General features: G+C 44.1%; 1 protein-coding gene across 1 annotated transcript in view; it reads left to right on the top strand.

The window, feature by feature from the left end:
* ptprb (protein tyrosine phosphatase receptor type b) overlaps positions 1–15,317 on the top strand; it is a 39,119-nt gene extending 23,802 nt beyond the window's left edge. The window contains exons 21-32 of the mRNA XM_029114370.2: positions 1,077–1,182; positions 1,830–1,910; positions 3,408–3,425; positions 4,003–4,084; positions 4,332–4,422; positions 5,639–5,715; positions 7,354–7,488; positions 7,972–8,094; positions 8,358–8,521; positions 10,382–10,517; positions 10,831–10,951; positions 11,532–15,317. Coding sequence (XP_028970203.2) covers positions 1,077–1,182; positions 1,830–1,910; positions 3,408–3,425; positions 4,003–4,084; positions 4,332–4,422; positions 5,639–5,715; positions 7,354–7,488; positions 7,972–8,094; positions 8,358–8,521; positions 10,382–10,517; positions 10,831–10,951; positions 11,532–11,554 — 1,157 coding nt within the window. The 3' untranslated portion in view covers positions 11,555–15,317. The remainder of the gene's footprint in view (positions 1–1,076; positions 1,183–1,829; positions 1,911–3,407; positions 3,426–4,002; positions 4,085–4,331; positions 4,423–5,638; positions 5,716–7,353; positions 7,489–7,971; positions 8,095–8,357; positions 8,522–10,381; positions 10,518–10,830; positions 10,952–11,531) is intronic.
* Positions 15,318–18,840: the final 3,523 nt, after the last annotated feature.

Here is an 18,840-nt window from a genome sequence, read left to right as displayed (position 1 = left end):
TTCCGTCTTGCCACCCTTTCCCATAGCTCATTCATATGAAGAATACGGGAGATTGTCACATGTAGCACACAGCCAGTACTTGCCAGAATTTCCTGTAATGTTGCTGTAGGCCTCTTGGAAGCCTCCCTGACCAGTTTTCTTCTCGTATTTTCATCAATTTTGATTGATTTTGACGTCCAGTTCTTGGTAATGTCTCTGTTGTGACATATTTTCGTCACTTTAAATTATGGCAGGTGTGTAATTACTTAACATGAGTTTGAATGTGATTGGTTAATTCTGAACACAGCCACATCCCCAGATATAAGAGGGTGTGCACATTTGTGCAACCAGGTTATTGTAAAGTTTTTATTTTTCATTTTTCCCCCTCAAAGATTTCAGTTTGTTTTTCAATTGAATTGTTCACAATATAGGTCACATTAAAAGTGGAAAAAGTTCTGACATAACCTATCTTTGTCTCATTCTTGAACCAGGCATTTTAACAGGGGTGTGTAGACCTTTATATCCACTGTATTCACAATACTGCATCTGAACAATACAGCCTACAGTTCATACCCAGAACTGAGCCTATATTAGTATTAATATTATCATTATTATATTTGTTATTATTAGTAGTACTAGTTGTAGAAGTAATAGGTGTAGTTATTGTATATAGTATATATAGTAGTTATTGTATTAATGGATGTAGTAGTTGTACCAGTAGCAGTACAAGTAGCAGTACAAGTAGTAGTACCAGTAGTAGTACCAGTAGTCGTACCTCGGTTAGTAGTCCTGTTAATAGTACTAGTAGTTGTGGTAGTAATACTAGTACTGATGCAGTATTGACGATGATACATCATGTAGTGGCCATACAGCTCTGATCAAACCAGCTCAGCGGCCTGACCATCTCTAATGCCATAACCATGATTTCATTCACTGATGTTGAGGTAATACTTAACGTTCCAGCAATGTGACAACAGGTGTTTGTATGTTTTCTCTGCCAGTTTCTTGGCTATTCTCACAGCCGTGGTTTGCGGGGTTACTCATTGACGTTTGTTTTGTGTGTGTAACCCCCACCCCACCCCCACCCCCACCCCCAGAACCTTTAGGAGGAGTCATTGAGGGCATCAGCGCAGGCATGTTCCTCATCGGGATGGTAATCGCCGTCATCTCCCTGCTAATCTACAGACAGAGGGTCCGCAAAGTGTGAGTCCAGGCCTACATGTGACGTTGAAGCTTTTAGACCAAGGCCGGGCAGCTCCCTAGGCTCACGCGTGGGCTTTAGCTTAGTCGGCTAGCACTGTTTGATGTCATTCCGTCGCACAACCTGACGCAGTTTGGCCTGTGGATATATATTTGCATGTGTCTTGCGCACAAAGTAAATAACGCTGTTTAGGGCTTTTCTATTATTTATGTGAGTAATTTGGCGTCTGGAGCTATAACACGTTGATTAATGATCGACATCACTCGGCAGCGTTCCAAATGTCACTCTAATTCCTCAACCAAAGCCCAGTACACATCCTGGTAAGAACTGGTGCACTATGAAGGGAATGGCTGCCGTTTGGAACGTGTCCTTAATCCGGGTCTACTAACGACGTCTAACCTTATTGCGGAGTCCTGGCCACATTATCTATCACACTAACGTTCCTTTAATTAGAAATGATGTATTAATGACTGAAGAATGAGTCATTTCCCACATCCTGCTGGAAGTACCGGGTCCTACTAGGACAATAACGTGTGTGAGGGCGGTTGCCTGCTCGCAGTTTTGCTTCCTGTTTGAGAAAAAGAAAAACGATTTGGACAATTTGGACGCTAAGAGGCAGGTTGATGGATTGTGGGTCTGTGTGCTGCAGGGCTGTCCAGGAGAGTCCTGTGGTCCGGATGAACATTTGGAAGGAGGTACCGACGTCTGGGATGTACGTGGGAGTCCGAAGGTGAGTGACACAAACACACACAGACCCACACGCTAAACACACACAGTACACACACTCAGACAGTACAGTGCAGAGGTATGTATTATCTTGTGACTAGAATACATTTGGCAAACAACAGTGAATTTCTACAGATTCCAGATTAGTGGCAACGAAGGAGGGATGTCAGGATGACCTTGTGGTCGCTTGAGTACATCTAGAGAGATTCAGGGAGGCAGTAGGACTTGGCAGTAGAATTTTAAATAATACAATATAAAAATAATCAATAAAACATTACACTCTGCTCCTCTCTTTTCATTTCTTTGAACTAGTGAGTGACATGGGAATCGGAGCAAGGAGAAGGGCTTCACATGTGGTGACAGTCCGAAACAGATTGTCCATCACTCCGTGCCCACCATCACACACACACACACACACACACACACAGGGACAGAGAGGGACGACACTCTCCCTCTATAAATAGCTGTGTGTGTGTGTGTGTGTGTGTGTGTGTGTGTGTCTGTGCGGGCACAGGCCGGTTGCTTAGGGCCTCCAACAGCTAGGGGGCCCCATACCGCTAGGGGAGGGGGCCCCAAATCAAATATTGCTTTGGGCCCCCAAAAGGCTGCCAGCCCTGTGTGGGTGTCTATGTGTGTGTTGAAATAAGGCAGGCAATCATTGTTACAGTTGTTTCAGTAGATCAACATCTGGGATACATCTGGAAAGTGTGCTATTTAAACCACTACTGTTTATTAATCTGCCCTTTTGGTGGAAAAACACCACTAATCCTTGAGTTTTAATTTACCAGTCAGCAGACCTCGAGGCAGGGGAGGGACAACCATGATTGATCCCTGAGTTTTAACTTACCAGTCATCAGGCCTCGTGGCAGGGGAGGGACAACCATGATTGATCCCTGAGTTTTAACTTACCAGTCATCAGGCCTCGTGGCAGGGGAGGGACAACCATGATTGATCCCTAGGTTGTTGGTCAGTTAGTACTGAGTGAGGATTAACCACACAATGAACCTCTCTCTACAGATGCTGTATCTTAATGTGAATCAGTTTCACAGGAGGAATAGCAATGTGCCGTAACACTGTGAAGTGTGAATTGTTATCTGTATTATAGTTAATAACCATTATTTATATATATTTTTTGTTAGGGAAAATCAATGGGGGCATTTTAAAGGGGGAAATACAAGCTTCAGAAGCCTTTTTAACCAGTTCGCATTTCTTTTCTGTGCAGGCATCTTCCTGAAAAAACAGGATGACGATCAAATTAAGATACAATGCACCTCAACACTTTAGAAATATCAAGCATTAAATAGAACCACACCCTCAAGGGTTGTTTCAAGCAACGTATATTTGCATTTACAGCTCTTTGGATCCCAATCGGACGACCTGGTTAAATTTGGTGGAAATGAGAAATACATGCCGACACGCAGTCTGAATCACCAAGTTGCGGTGGGAAATGAAGTGTGTAACTCAGATCTAATCACTCCCTCTCTCGTCTGCTCTCTTTCAGCAACCGACGCATCTCAAGGTGAGTGTATGTTGTTTTACACACTGCCCACACTGGTACATGCCTCTCATACTACCTGTATTATCAGTGGACAGGTGTGCTGGGCCCTCCGTAAGGTTTGGGTCGGTACCGTGTTATCGGCTGCTTTCGTCTCTATGCTCCAAAAGGTCGGCTTTCAAATCTAACAATTAATATGTATAGATCCTCTCCTTTTATTTGAGGGTTGAGGGTACAATTTCTGGTGTGGCCATTACCACATGGCCAGGGCCCTCTAGAGTCATATTAGTAGTTTTCTTATTAAATCAAATGAATCGTATTAACCTGCTGTATATAAATCCTCAGATCCCAATAAATCTTGTGCATTTACGCAACAGGGTTTTGTTATATTGGCCATGCACACCAAAACTCAGGTGTGCTATTGCTTTTATACACCATTGCCAACACTATTAGAACGGTGACACATTAACTCAGTTATAACCGTAGTATATGGTCTGATTCACCACCACATTTAGCCAATACATTTTCAGAGTTCAATATTTCACTTTTACATTCACCTTGTAAATCCTGAATTCAAATGATCTTCTCGGTTTCCTTTCAGCCCCATCAAAGCTTCTCACTTCGAGTCCCACCTCAACAAGCTGCAGACCGACTCAAATTACCTCCTGTCTGAAGAGTTTGAGGTACAGAGCTTCAGAGCTGTTAATTATGAGTTAGCATAGGCTTCAATTTATCAACCCTCTGACTTTATTGTGTACGGCCCCTAGCCCATGGACCTGGTCCACTAAAGCCAGTGGCGGCTCTAACCTTTTGGGGGCCCTAAGCAAAATATGATTTAGCGGTCGGGGGCCCTATGCGACCGCTCATATCGTTTATGCCTGGAACCGGCCCTGAATAGAGCATTCAATATTCCTGTGCCCCCTCCCCCAGGACCTGAAGGACGTGGGCAGAAACCAGCCCCTGGACGCATCCCGTCAACCAGAGAACAGGGGCAAGAACCGCTACAACAACATATTGCCCTGTGAGTAGCCCACAGATGTAACTGTACACGCAGACAGTAGGGCTGAAGTACTCACAGACATCTGGGAGGAGCGGGAGAAACTGGAGAGAAAGGTGGTAGAGAGAGAGAGAGAGGGCGGGGAGATGAGAAGATGGATAATGTTAGATATGATGAGTATATTGAGTGTCAGTGAGAAGGCATATTCAAAATAATATTTGAATATAGTTACCGTCTAAATTAGTTTGTTTTTGTACACTGAATGCATTTAATGACAATTATTGTTATCCTAGTATTAATGTACATGAAAGACATTTGAAAGTGTGTGGACATTGGAACATTTTTGTTGTACTCTTTGCACTTCACAGTCTGACAACAGGTGTGTGTCTGAAATGGCTTCTAATCCCCTAGATACTGGACTACATCTGACCTTTTAACAAGTAGTCAATATGGTGCCTTTTGGGACTAACAGAGCATATATCCGCTAGGCAGCTACTTTCTTTTGCCAATTTAAATTTCTGCTTTGTCGTTGCTCAAGCACATTAATTTAATTGGTCTGGAATATTCTAATGTTATCTATCTGAAAAGTGTTTATTCAAGCAATAATGCAATTCGAGGAGATACATTTCCTGCTTAATGTTGCGAAGTGGAAAAAGCTTGCCATGTAAAAATAGCAAGTAGCAAGTTTACACAGACGAAATAATAAAGTTAATGAAAACATTTGAATATATTCAGTTAATTACATTACATTTTATTTACCTTACGAGGCTCGGGTGCCCGATTTTCGTGACGCGCCACCAAGGTTGGGAACTCCTGGTGTCATCTGTGCTTTCCCGTGTGGGGTGTTAGGTGGCAAAACCTTAGAACGTGGAAACGACTGCTTAAAATCGGTTTCATGCGCTAAACAAATACCCGGGCTAGGCCTCCTGAATGGTAAAAAGTAAGCACTTTGCAGCACGGCAAATGGGTTGATGTCGGAGAGGGCTAGCTGGTCTCATTGTGCTCTTGCGACGGCAAACCCAATTGTGGTTGTTGGCCGGAGAATTCGCTGTCCTCCGTGCTCGTGGGTTGCGGCGTACAACGTCCTTGTCGAGTGGCTTGTGGGGCCGGCTTGAGGAGACTGGGGAGAGCCGCATTTTGTGAAAATACATTCATCTCTGTGAATCGCTGTATAAAAGAGCCTGCCAAGCAGTGTATTCAGTGTTTGTGTGACATCAACAGTATCTTATATCCTTTCTAGATGACTCCACCAGAGTGAAGCTGTCCTTCCAGGAGGATGACCCCTGCTCTGACTTCATCAATGCCAGCTATATACCAGTAGGTTAACTATATCACAACCTCCACACAGACACACACAGGACTATATCACAACCTCCACACAGACACACACAGGACTATATCACAACCTCCACACAGACACACACAGGACTATATCACAACCTCCACACAGACACACACAGGACTATATCACAACCTCCACACAGACACACACAGGACTATATCACAACCTCCACACAGACACACACAGGACTATATCACAACCTCCACACAGACACACACAGGACTATATCACAACCTCCACACAGACACACACAGGACTATATCACATCCACACAGACACAGACAGGACTATATCACATCCACACAGACACACACAGGACTATATCACATCCACACAGACACACACAGGACTATATCACAACCTCCACACAGACACACACAGGACTATATCACATCCACACAGACACACACAGGACTATATCACATCCACACACAGGACTATATCACATCCACACAGACACACACAGGACTATATCACATCCACACACAGGACTATATCACATCCACACAGACACACACGGGACTATATCACATCCACACACAGGACTATATCACATCCACACAGACACACACAGGGAGGGAAGTGAGGGAGGGAAGGAGGGGAGGGAGGGAGGAAAGGAGGGGAGGGAAACAAGGAGGGAGGGTCAAGCAGGTCAAGGCTAGAATTCTGACAGTCCTACAGTAGGTATGTGTTTAATGCATTAGCCCCCCCATCACCACTCATATTAGCCCCCCCACTCAGACACAGTCGGCTCTGCGTGTCAATCAGGCAGTAATTGGTCTGAGTGTAAGCTGTGTGTGGGGGGTGGGGGGTGGGGGGATGGGTACAGTCCGGGATAGGGTGCTGTGAGGCTGCCTGGTGACTCATGATTACAATTCACACACACACACTCATAGTCTCTCTCGCTCCCTCTCTCTCTCTGCTTGTTTGTACTAATGAGTTTCTCCAATCCCTGTGGTTCTCTCGGGCTCTTCAGACAGACCAGCAGGCTGAAGGGCTACAGGACTTGCCCCCTGTTAGACCCAGAACCTTAACAGTCATTAGGGCAGGTTAGCTTTAATGTTTCCATTGACTTTTAAATGCCATGGTTGAAGTTTACCTTCTAGGTCTTTGGCTCTTTTCTCTAGTGAGGTGGATCTCTCTGAGACCATCATTGCTTTGTCCACACATCTAAGCATTTCAAAATGTGAATTTCCAGCTAAATACACAGAAACAACAAAATAAAAAAGTTGCCATTTACCAAATCGGAAAATCATATTATGTCATACAATGATGTCATACAATTAATATAGCAGCCGCCCATCTTAAAAATGACGGTTGGAACCTGTGCGGAAATGATGGAAGTCTTCAATGGAAAAATCTGCGGCCCAAAATATTTGAAGTGTGTGAGGAAGTCCAGCTCTCGTATACTTCCCAACAACCTTTCACTTACATGTCAGCACATCTCAGTGCAGCTTGGTTGGTAACACTGCCCTGTCACTGTGACATCGTATCTAAAGCGAGTGGCACATATGGCCTCGCCTTGAAACGCCACTACAACTCAGTGTTCGGTATTGAATCAGAACAACACCAACTCACTCAAGACCAATCATTTCCCCGTCTGTCCATTTCAGGGGAACAACTTCCGCAGGGAGTACATCGCTACCCAGGGACCCCTCCCCGGGACCAAAGACGACTTCTGGAGGATGGTATGGGAGCACGACGTGTACAATATCGTCATGGTGACGCAGTGTGTTGAGAAAGGACGGGTGAGTCTTGTGTGTGGGGGGGGGGGGGGGGGGGGGGTGAGACAGGACGGGTGAGTCGAGTGGGGAGGTGGGGTACGTGTGGGTGAGACAGGGCAGGGGTGTTTCCGTAGTGACACGAAGACGTGTACAATAGTTTCTTGATCAAAATCCATTAGACCATCTAAGAACATGACATAACATCTTCCATGGATGGGAAGTGTGTGAGTGGATGGGAAGTGTGTCAACTAATATGAGCCACTAAATTAACCCACCAAATTGTTAGTCAGCCAACCAACCAATTAACTAGTCTGACTCTCAACCAATCAACTAGTCAGTAACATATTGTTGTCAACGACGAATCGGTCTTCAACCTAACTTAGGTTTTCCCCAGGATGAACAGGATGTCGGAACTTTCCTTTACACCTGACACACTAGATCATCGGCCGACTAATTATTAAAACCAACCGTTCTAACCCCCATGTCGTTGTTCGTGCCTCCTGCCAGGTGAAGTGTGACCAGTACTGGCCTTCCGACAGGGAGCCTCTGTACTACGGAGATCTGGTGGTTCAGATGCACTCTGAGTCGGTCCTGGCCGAGTGGACTATCAGGGAGTTCAATATCCACTCCGTAAGTAGCTAGTAATACAGATACAAGGCACTCCAACCCTGCTCCTGGAGATCTACCCTCCTGTAGGTTTCAACTCCAGCTACATCCAACTACATCAATTAAGAATTTATCCATTATGGATTAAAAAAATTAATAAAATGTAAACCTCGGCATGAACGCAACCAGATACGTATGACAAGATTTGTGGCGCCGGCACTGGAGAACCAGGGTGTCTTCTGTCGTTACGTTCCTCACATCCCCCCTCCTCCCCTCATCTCTCCCAGGAGGGCCGACCCGGCCACCCCCGTGTGGTCAGACACCTCCACTACACAGTGTGGCCTGACCACGGAGTCCCGGAAACCACCCAGTCCCTCATCCAGTTTGTGCGGACTGTCCGAGATTACATCGACAGATCCCCCAGCACCGGCGCCACGGTGGTGCACTGCAGGTTAGTGGAGAACCTCGCGCGCGCGTGTGTGTGTGGGTAGGTGTGTAGGTGTTTGTTTTGTGGGGAACTTAAGTGATTGTTTGTTTCAAACTCAGCGGCCTTTAAACACAGATTTAAACACAGCAGAGAGTTCATTCCGTTAGGGAGAGTTCCCCCTTGTGTAAAAAGCCACGAGACATGACTGAGAGGATGTAGAACGAAGCGGGTTAATAATTGAACATCTCCTCATCTTAATGGCCAGAGATGGGGACACCGCATAGAGCAGCCCCCCAAATCCCACCCCCCACTCCCCCACAGTCACATAGAGTGTTATTGGATTCTGATCTCTCAAGGCCATCCCTGTCTGCCTGCCTCTCTCTCTCCCCCTCCTTCGTCACAGTTTCTATATTTTATTACTTTCGCTTTACACATTCCCTCAGTTGCCCTGCTTTCATGCTGTGACTCGCCAATAAAAGAAGTCTGTGTGCCTTCGTGTGTCCCTGTGTTTCCATGCACTTGTGTGCACGCCAAAACATGCCCGTGGCCTTCAGATTGCATGCCTGCATGAGACAAGCGCTAATAGGCGAAAGAGCATCATGGGTAGCGGTCACGGGCAGCCCTAGATGTCTGGAGGATAAGGTGCCAATCATTTCCTGAGACTCAATGCAAAACCTACTTTGTTAAAGGTTAATGAACACCGTTGAATGTAAATTTAAAATGGGTGTCCCTTAGCTACACGTCAGAAACAGTCATTCAGAAGGAACATAGAGATGAAGCAACACACGCCTTTGCTTGAAAAAAATGAAAAATACAGAACACACGTTAAAAAAAGTATCGGGTGTGGCTTGAAGGGCCGTGTATCAAATAGAAGTCCACGAATTAATAATAAATGAATAAATGTAAATTAACCATCAGGTTCCCAGCAGCACTTAACACGGGACGGAAATTAGATTAGAAACTCCCCATGATTCATCGTCTTCTGCTCTCCTTCAGTGGAAACCAATCCAATTAAGTCAAATGCCTTTAAACACACTTTTAGTGAAGTAAGAAAGGGTGCCTTCTCCGCCAGATTAGGAGAAGATTGATTTTACCTCCAATCCATTACTCAGCGGTTTCTCTCTCCATTCAGTGGTATTTCTCAGGCCCAGTTGGAGGCATTGTATCCTCCGTTGAAGTGAATAAAATCTAGACCCGTCTTCTCGGGTCCAGGTCACCCTGTCAGGGTCTCAACGTACCGCTGAGAGTTAGGAGTCATGTTTTCATGGGTTTGGGTCCCACTAAAACAATATATTTCCCATACCAGAGAAACGAACAGGAGAAATGAATGTTAAGTGCCTCACTCAGGGGCATAACAACTCAGTTGTCACCTTGTCGGCTTGGGGATTCAAACCGGCAACCACTAGGCTCGCGATTAACACTAGGCTCTAGACAAATGAATTACTGCCCCTGACCAGCTCCCTCTTATTTCCCAGACGCTCTACTTTTATTTGCGGGTGTGAGGTGGGAGCTCTGCCAGTACTGCTGGGCTGGATATCACTGAAGCATTACGGCTGGGCTGTAGTACTGTTATGTTCACTGTTGTAGATGATGGATTGAGATGGGTCGTCATTGTTTATCATTACTGTCAGAGCGACAGTCTGTGTGTGTGTGTGTGTGGGGGGGGGGGGGGGGTCAGTCTTTGTCTAAGCCAGGGAAGGGTCCTTTTTATTGCATTCAACTTGGTGCTCTGTAGGCACGGCAATGCAGTTAAATACTAATATCAAACAATTTAGATCTTATTCCTTCACAAGTGAATCCATGTATAATAAGATTAAATGTCTCTGATGTAACCCCCCCCCGCCCCCCCCGTACTCCCTTCCTCTCTTTTCCTCCCCCGCTCAGTGCTGGCGTGGGTCGCACGGGCACGTTCATTGTCCTGGACCGGGTCTTGCAGCAGCTGGATGTCAGGGGCACCGTGGACATCTACGGCTGTGTGTTCGACCTCAGGCTTCACCGCTCTCACATGGTGCAGACTGAGGTAATTGCGGTGGCCCGCGTTTGATCCTGGGACGCGGCGTCGTAGCCCCTCCGGCTAGCTTTAGATGAGTAGGATGAAAGCCGCGTTCACGCGGGGTCCTCATGCACAGTGTCTGTCCGGCACTAGCCCTATTCAGGAGCCACGGTAGTCGCTGTATGGTTTTTATCAGGCACCCAAGCACCGTTCCGTTAGTTAAATTGACAGTGGGTAAAATCCAAAAATTCTGCAGTGCAATGTTTGATTGAAAAGTACAAAGCGGATTAACAGAAGTACTCCGGTGATGTTCATGTGAATGCCTTCGGTTCCCACACAGTGCCAGTACGCCTACCTTCATCAGTGTGTCCGAGACGTTCTGCGAGCCAGGAAGCTCCGTAGCGAGCAGGAGAACCCCCTCTATCCCATCTACGAGAACTTCAACCCGGACTACTACCGCGGTAAGACGGCCAAAGACACCCGGAGGGTCGCAGCCGACGGCGGCCCTTCGTGGCTCAGAGGGCGTGGCGCCTGTAACCGTCCGGGTTGCCGGTTTGATTCCCGTGTAAAACACGCTGCGTGAACGCGTGCACACGTGCCTGAAAGTCACTTTGGATAAAAGCACCTGCTCATTTTTTTATACACTGTGTATTATAATCTAGGTTTATGCGACAGATTAAAATGAGTTTTAGTATTAGACGCTATACATGGGCCTACATACCTATGGAATAGAAATCCCTGCACATGTCTAAAGACCCTGTAGGCTTAGCAACGTCATTACAACTAGTACAATGCCTATTTGTCTAGCCATGGAAATAGTATTACGCTAACATGACCACCAGGCCACCTGAATACCTGAAATTTAGGGGTGGCCGAGTTCAGTAGTTTCCCATATTGTTCATATTGCCTGGTCAACCACACATCATTCGGGAAATGTTTTGGGACGTTTAAATTTTAGTTCACAAAGCTGGATAAATACTGATCATGTAGAAGAGAATGTTTTGTGATTTTTAGTCCTTATTTCGGTCCACTTCTTTTCAGATTTTGTGTACACAGGACGCTAAAGCAGCCTGCCTGGGACTCGACGCAACAAGCGAGTGAGATGGGAAACGAGTGAAAAACAAGCTACAAACAGGCCCACGCTGTATGTCACAAGAAGGGTGTAAAATCCCGCAAAAACTTTAAATAATTCCCAGGTTTTCATGAAATTCAAGTTGGAGTATCCCAGGAATTAAAAGGGAATAAGCCGGTAATCTGCCATCTTCCAGGATTTTCCAGCCGAGGAATTAATCGAAAGTTCCTTAAGTGTTGCCACACTAGCCACAGCTAAAGCGCTACAGGGATATAGCCATTTATTTTTTTATACACTCTTTGTTCACTGCAACCTGTCAAAATGTCTATACTAAATGTATCAGATCAACGTATGTAAATGTATTTATGTTATAAAAATGGCCTGCATTTTAGGTTGCATCGTTTCAATATGAACTATTGTGCTATTGTTTAGCATTTAATTTGAAGAGCTTTAAGACAAAACCGAACAGCTACTTAAAACGTTTATAGGCGTAGCTAGAGCATACCAGAAGGCATTATTAACACAAGCTCACGTCCCAAATGGCACTTTGTTCCTATATAGCACACTATGTTTGACCCTGATACTTATAGGAGCAGTGGGTGCTGTTTTCTACCAAGCCGTTCCTGGAAAATATTTTTCTTAATCGTAGTCGCTGTTTCATAATTGAAAGTAATTCACGGAAGCAGGCAGACAAAAGGTTAGGTAACTGCCTGGCGTTTATATTGCGTACCACAGTTCTGTCTTGGTCCATGTCTGAACTTGTTTAAGACACGTCTGTCAGAACAGGCGTTTGTGAATAGTTTTCTTTATCTCCGTTTCTTTTATCGGTTCATAATATGCATTTATAATTACAGGTAACAGCCAACTATTTTAGACGTATGCCAGCTCATGTTATCTATTCTTTGCGTGGCAGAGAGTCTACATCTGACCAGGAAGTGTGATGAGCGGTCTCTGAGGTGACAGTTAACAAGATTACACTTTTTGATGGTCCTTCAAGCCGGATAAAGAACGGGTTTTTTCAGAGGGACATAATTGGTTTTATTCATTACCCTCTTTGATATAAGACATTGCAATACCATGAATTATGTTTGCATAAAAAATTGGAATATTGCACTCTACATACTTTTTTTTAGCTCAGCTAAAGCACAATATCCTCCCTCTTGGAGGCTTTCAAATTTGGAAGTCGAAGGCTTCCTAGCTCACTGGATCCCTAGACAGAGAAAAGACCAGAAGTAAGACTTAACTGAAAAAAACCCCAAAAGAAACATCACACTGTAAGCAATACTGATCAAATCCTCAGGAGAAGCCGGGGATAAAGGAACAGAATTGAATATAATGTCAACATACTGGATCTCCGAGAGGCCTCTAGTGGCTGAGACAGTGACCTTTTCAGTTCTCAGGTTTGAGACATGACATTTCTCTATCTGAGTATATCCCAGCCCGTAGTGAAGAATCTTCTTTAATAGCCATCATTACGTAAGTGTTTAATGAAAAATATGCAATCGTTTACTGCTTTTGGCTCAGGTCATAAGTTGTTCACCAAATAAGGGAAATGGTGTGATTTGAGATGCATGTAATTATCTTCTTAGCCTTGGTTCATGTGAAATGAAAATAGCTGTTCTGAATGGAATAACATCTTAATAGTAGAATTTTGGTTCAATCAGCAGACAAATGTGTATTTCTCCCTGTAGGAAGAACTATTGAATTTCATGGGAAAGAATCGATTCGTGTTTAGTCTTGTTCCCCTCTTCACTAAAAAAATTGCCAGTGAGTGGCCTGGGGTGGTCTAGCAGTTTAAGCCAATGCCTCTTGTGAACAATCTAACGCTTCAGCATGGGTTTGATTCTGGCCCACTGCTAATTTCAGCTCAATCTCTTCTCTATCTGTCTATAGCCTATACACAACTATACACAGTATAAACATTATAAAAATACTTACTCCAGATAATATAGTGTGGAGTTAAAGGGACACATTGCACTGGGAATTCTCCTACAGTTTTTCTTGCTGCATGTTTTATATATATATGTGTATACATATGTATTCCCTTCCTTCTTACCAAGCCAATCAGTACATTCTCAGTGACTAGAGATAATTTTTTAGTTTGGATCAGGCCTAAAGCAGCTAAAACAATGCAAGGGCTGTTATCCACTTATTTATAATCTTCTACCTCACAAACTAACCCACACTTGACCTCCGGAACTAAACCCTCGAATCAAGGACTTTACGCATCGTCCTAATTGGTTTCTGACTCTGTATCTTGTCTCCGATTATTACTCATGAGAAAGATTAGGCAATGTACCAAGTAATTACTTTCAGCATCTGGTTACCTGAAGTCGTTCATCCCTCGAGAACAAAAAGTTGTATTAATTAAGCATAATGAATCACTGAATGATGTTATGTGATTAGTAACAAGAGTATCATCTCCACAAGTAGCTTCTCATTCTGTGAACACGCTGGTCGATTAAGTCGGTTTATCCATTTAGATTGGCCCCTCAAGAAGGAGCCTACCCTGCTAGCAACAATCTGTCGTTAGGATGTCCCCAGGAAGTCAGGAAGTCGAGCGGCATCTTTAGGACGTCTTTTGGTGGCTGGGCCGTCGCCTCGTTCTGAAGCCTGGGGCGACTTCCTGTGCTAACACAATGCCTTCACAGGACGTCAGTGCGTCTCAACACACCGGTAGAGGTTGTACATTTTATTACATGAACGTTGTTGTGGCCACCGTCGGTGGCCTTGTGTAACAACTGTAACGTGGCCTGGAGCTCTAGGAAAAGAGATGCTTCTCAGTCTGAATATCTTTACACTGGATGAATGTGAATGTACATATGTTGTATTATGTGCCCATATTTTGGCGAGCCGCATTTATCTGTGTGTATCTGCTGATATGTTAATCTACAGCATGTGTCATGTATATCAGTGAAAAAGCTAAAGAATGTCCTGAGTGTTAGCTATGATTACATGTGGTGTATAAGGCCAAGAATATGCCTGAATATCAGTTATTATCTATGCAGCCATGTTAAGCGTATCAAATAAATATGAATTTATTGACCTCTTGAATAAACAAATAGGTTTTATGATTATTATTATTAATAAAATGTTTTTTTTGTTGTTACAAGCTATTAATGATAAATTGTCAGCTGCAGATGTTAGAAATTATGTGCAAAGACAGAGTAATCTTCAAGGGGAAGTTAATTGCGACAGCAACAAAAAAAATCATGTAGAGACTCGAGCTGTCTGATTGAACAGCACTGATCTTACAGAAGGTATTACCCTGATTCTGTCAGTCAGAGAAAGGCCTTAGATCTCAGTGTGTATAGGGGCCCTCTCTGTGGCCAAGCTGTTCCAGAGAGATGATAAGAGGACTGGGCATATGTGCCTTTATGACAACTGTCAGCCACTGAATCTCCAAGAATCTCCATTTTGAAATAGTCATTGTTATTCTTTCACGACTGGTCACGAAGAGAGCTCAGTCGATTAATCTGGAAGCCACACCCGGTTGCACCATTTTAAAATGGCCGAAGCCCTGAATGCTAATGTCCATGCCAGAATCTTTCTTTTTTGTCTAAGATATGGTCTCTCAGACCAATGGTTATGGCAGTACAGAGGATAAATAAATTAGCCTGGCTGGTTTTTAGTCTTGAAATAAAACCCACAGGTTTGAAGGGACACATGACTTCAATTTGACAATGTAATTCCTACAATAATGACGACTGACAAACTGTAACCTACCTAATGAATAAAGACATTTATCAATCTCACCCGGGTTCTTGGTAGAGAAATATGAATGTGGTTTGACTGTTGGCACGTTAGGGAACACACCTGTTTAAAATGTGTCCATGGAATACAATGCACACGTGATGCAAACTGACTTTCCAACATATGTACATGATTACGTGCAAGGTAGGCCAGTGCCTAATAAATAATAACAGCCTTCCCCACTGTGGCAGCCCTGCCTCTTTAAGGTTCTTCCGTATAGTGTAAAACATCGCCAGCGTGAACTGTGGATACATCCAGACAGAGGAACTGTGGCTACATCCAGACAGAGGAACTGTGGCTACATCCAGACAGAGGAACTGTGGCTACATCCAGACAGAGGAACCGTGGCTACATCCAGACAGAGGAATAAAGCGTAATGACATCGGCTGTTGCTATTCCCAAGTGCAATTTTAGTTTTTGCAATTCATCTAATACTCTTTGGTCAGAGGAAGAGTGTGCAGTATACAATCATGACACACACACACACACACACATGTTTATCTTTCTAGTTTTTTGGAGACCCTGAGGCCCACACTTGACCCAGAATTTTTTTATTTAACCTTGAGAAGGAGTCACAGAGATTAAAAATCTGTTTTGCCGGAATGTCCAAGCCCAGATGGCACTTACAAACAAAAACAAATGACTTGTCCCCTATTCCTAATTACTTGTCGGGTTGTCAGGTTTCACCATCTTTGTGAGGGACTTTTCATCCCTACAAGCGTAGTAAAACCAAGATCACACACAAATCTCTTACCTTTCACCTGGAGTGGATTTGTATATTGACATATATAGAGCAGAGGAAGAGGAAAGGAAACAGTCATTGTAGAGAATTGGGAACGTCACAATAGAACTGGACTGCCTGAAGGAGACACTCCGAGCAGATATGGTCAGCTGTTACTCCCACTCGGTCTATCACCCTATTAATATTGAATCCCTAGAGTTACAATGAACAGAAAAGGAGTCCTGATTCAAATAATTGATTTGTCTGTTCCATTCATTCCATTTCTACCATATCCTATATTAAAAATCCAGGAAGATAGCGTTTGACAAACCAGCACCATCTGTAAACTAGTGAGTTGAAAAACGAATATCGAAATGGATTCCCTGGGGGATTTATAGATCTCAAACGCACGCAGGCACTGGTACACACGCAACACATCTCCTTTCGGTAATTTCAGGAATCAAACTCGTCGTCTTTGCAAACACACATGTGCACGCTCATACACAAACACACACGACACAAACACACTCCCTGTCTTTCAGACCCCAGCCTGCAACCCGACCGATAATCCCATTTGTCAGATTTGGGTTACTATTACTCATCTGGATTACGTAGCGTTTTCTGAACATTTTCCACCCACCTCTCCTCCCTGATCTGCCCTGATATAATGGAGGGAGGCATTAGTGCTGTTCCATCACTAATCTCTGCTTTGTATGAGATTGTTGTCATCTGATGTTTCTTTTGCATACCAGTCAACAGTTCTAGGGATAGGGTTATAGATGTTAACTTGATCTGCCCTGCTCTCTGCCATTCCTCTCATTCAGTCCGAAAGGTCTGATTTGTTATTTTCTATTAATATTATTTATTATTAATCAATCTCTTTCTACTGCCTCTAATAGTGCCCCATTCTCTCCTGTACTCTAATAGTTCACCAGTCTCTCCTGTACTCTAATAGTTCACCAGTCTCTCCTGTACTCTAGTAGTGCCCCAGTCTCTCCTGTACTCTAATAGTTCACCAGTCTCTCCTGTACTCTAATAGTTCACCAGTCTCTCCTGTACTCTAGTAGTGCCCCAGTCTCTCCTGTACTCTAATAGTTCACCAGTCTCTCCTGTACTCTAGTAGTGCCCCAGTCTCTCCTGTACTCTGATAGTTCACCAGTCTCTCCTGTACTCTAGTAGTGCCCCAGTCTCTCCTGTACTCTAATAGTGCCCCAGTCTCTACTGTACTCTGATAGTTCACCAGTCTCACCTGTACTCTAATGGGTGCACCACATTTGACCAGAAAACAGGATGCCATCTAAGACATCTAAGTCCATAGCTTCTATGAATAACATAGGGCCCAATCTCTCTGTAATAAGCTTGGCTGTCATGGAAACCTCCATTAAATACATGCATAATTAGAGGCAGATGCTTTCATATCAAGAGACTAACAACAACAATTATTAGAACTGACACTGCAATGGGGAACAGACAGAGACAACATTATCACACACAAATCTGCCATTCAGCCGTAACTAGGTAACCGTCACTAGGTAACCCCCTTGGTACGTCTGTCAATTATCTTTGTTGTATTGGTTTTCTGAATGATGGTTCCTTAAATAACTGCAATGATTCCATGAACGAAGAAGAATATAGGTCAGCAATATACTTGTTCATTGTGAAGACAATAGCTTGTTCTTTTATTATAGATTTATATCAGGCACTATTCATCATAAGAATACATCAGAAGTTCATGAATTGGCTTTTTAAAAATGGTCTCATTCCAACCCAACAGATCATTTAGTACAAGTCACATAAACCTCTCTTACTGCAGTCACAATTTGAGCATATATGGCTTATATATACGAAACACCATATATTTTCTTTAGCAAAGGACAACAGTTTCTTAGCTTGTTTAGTAGAAAATACACAAGTTAAACTACATCTGATCATGTAAGTGAGAGAGCAAAATGTTTCTTTGGAGCGAGGCTTAATGAGCTTCTCATCCAGTCGATTCAAAAACTGAATCCAGCTTTTACCCTCTGGCCACCTGTGGATGTTCACACTGTACAGGGCAATGAGAGAGACTGAAGGAAGTAACCGATGGACAACAAACTTCTCAAAACAGTCCAAAAGTCTGCTACCATGGTATGAAAACCATATAGTTTGCGTTGTGAACAGACGAACCAAAAGACACTGACTGACGCAGAGAAAGGTCAGACAGACCATACAGGCGTAGTGCAGAGGAGCGTTAAACACACACCAGAACCACTGGTGAGTGCCACCGTGTTCCTTTGGCCACAATCAGCTTTTTCATTGTCCCCTGACGATTCCACACGTCGACGCCAACCTCTGCTCCGGGACCTCCGGCCCGTAGACCTGCTGTTTCACAAGATCGCACGAGTCACGTGATTCAGCCGTTGAAGGGCCGGATTAGGAGTTGACTAGTTGGACCAAGCGCGCTAGCGGTGGAATCGCTTGAATACTTGGAATGGCGCGGGGGTCCCTGGGGGGAGGGTTGAAGACTGCCGTGTTAACACACAGAGGCAACGAAACAGCTGACTACACAGCTCAGCCGAGCACCCGCAGTGGGTTCTGGAGAAGCACTGTACAAATAGCATGTGTTGACATTCCTGTATAAACATCATACTGGTGTGTGTCGCCTTTAATGCGACTTATCTGGGATAATGAAGTGGTAAATTTCGGTTAGAAACATAGTAAATGACATGATACCTGTCTTTACCATGTAAACAGCCTATGGACAACAGATGACAAAACTCCTCATGTTCTGACACCATAGCATTTGTGGCAAAAAAACACACAGG

This window comes from Esox lucius, chromosome 18 (assembly GCF_011004845.1).
Source record: "Esox lucius isolate fEsoLuc1 chromosome 18, fEsoLuc1.pri, whole genome shotgun sequence".
NCBI lineage: Eukaryota > Metazoa > Chordata > Actinopteri > Esociformes > Esocidae > Esox > Esox lucius.
The sequence above is the reverse complement of the archived record's forward strand: the minus strand, read 5'-3'. Positions and strand labels throughout refer to the sequence as shown.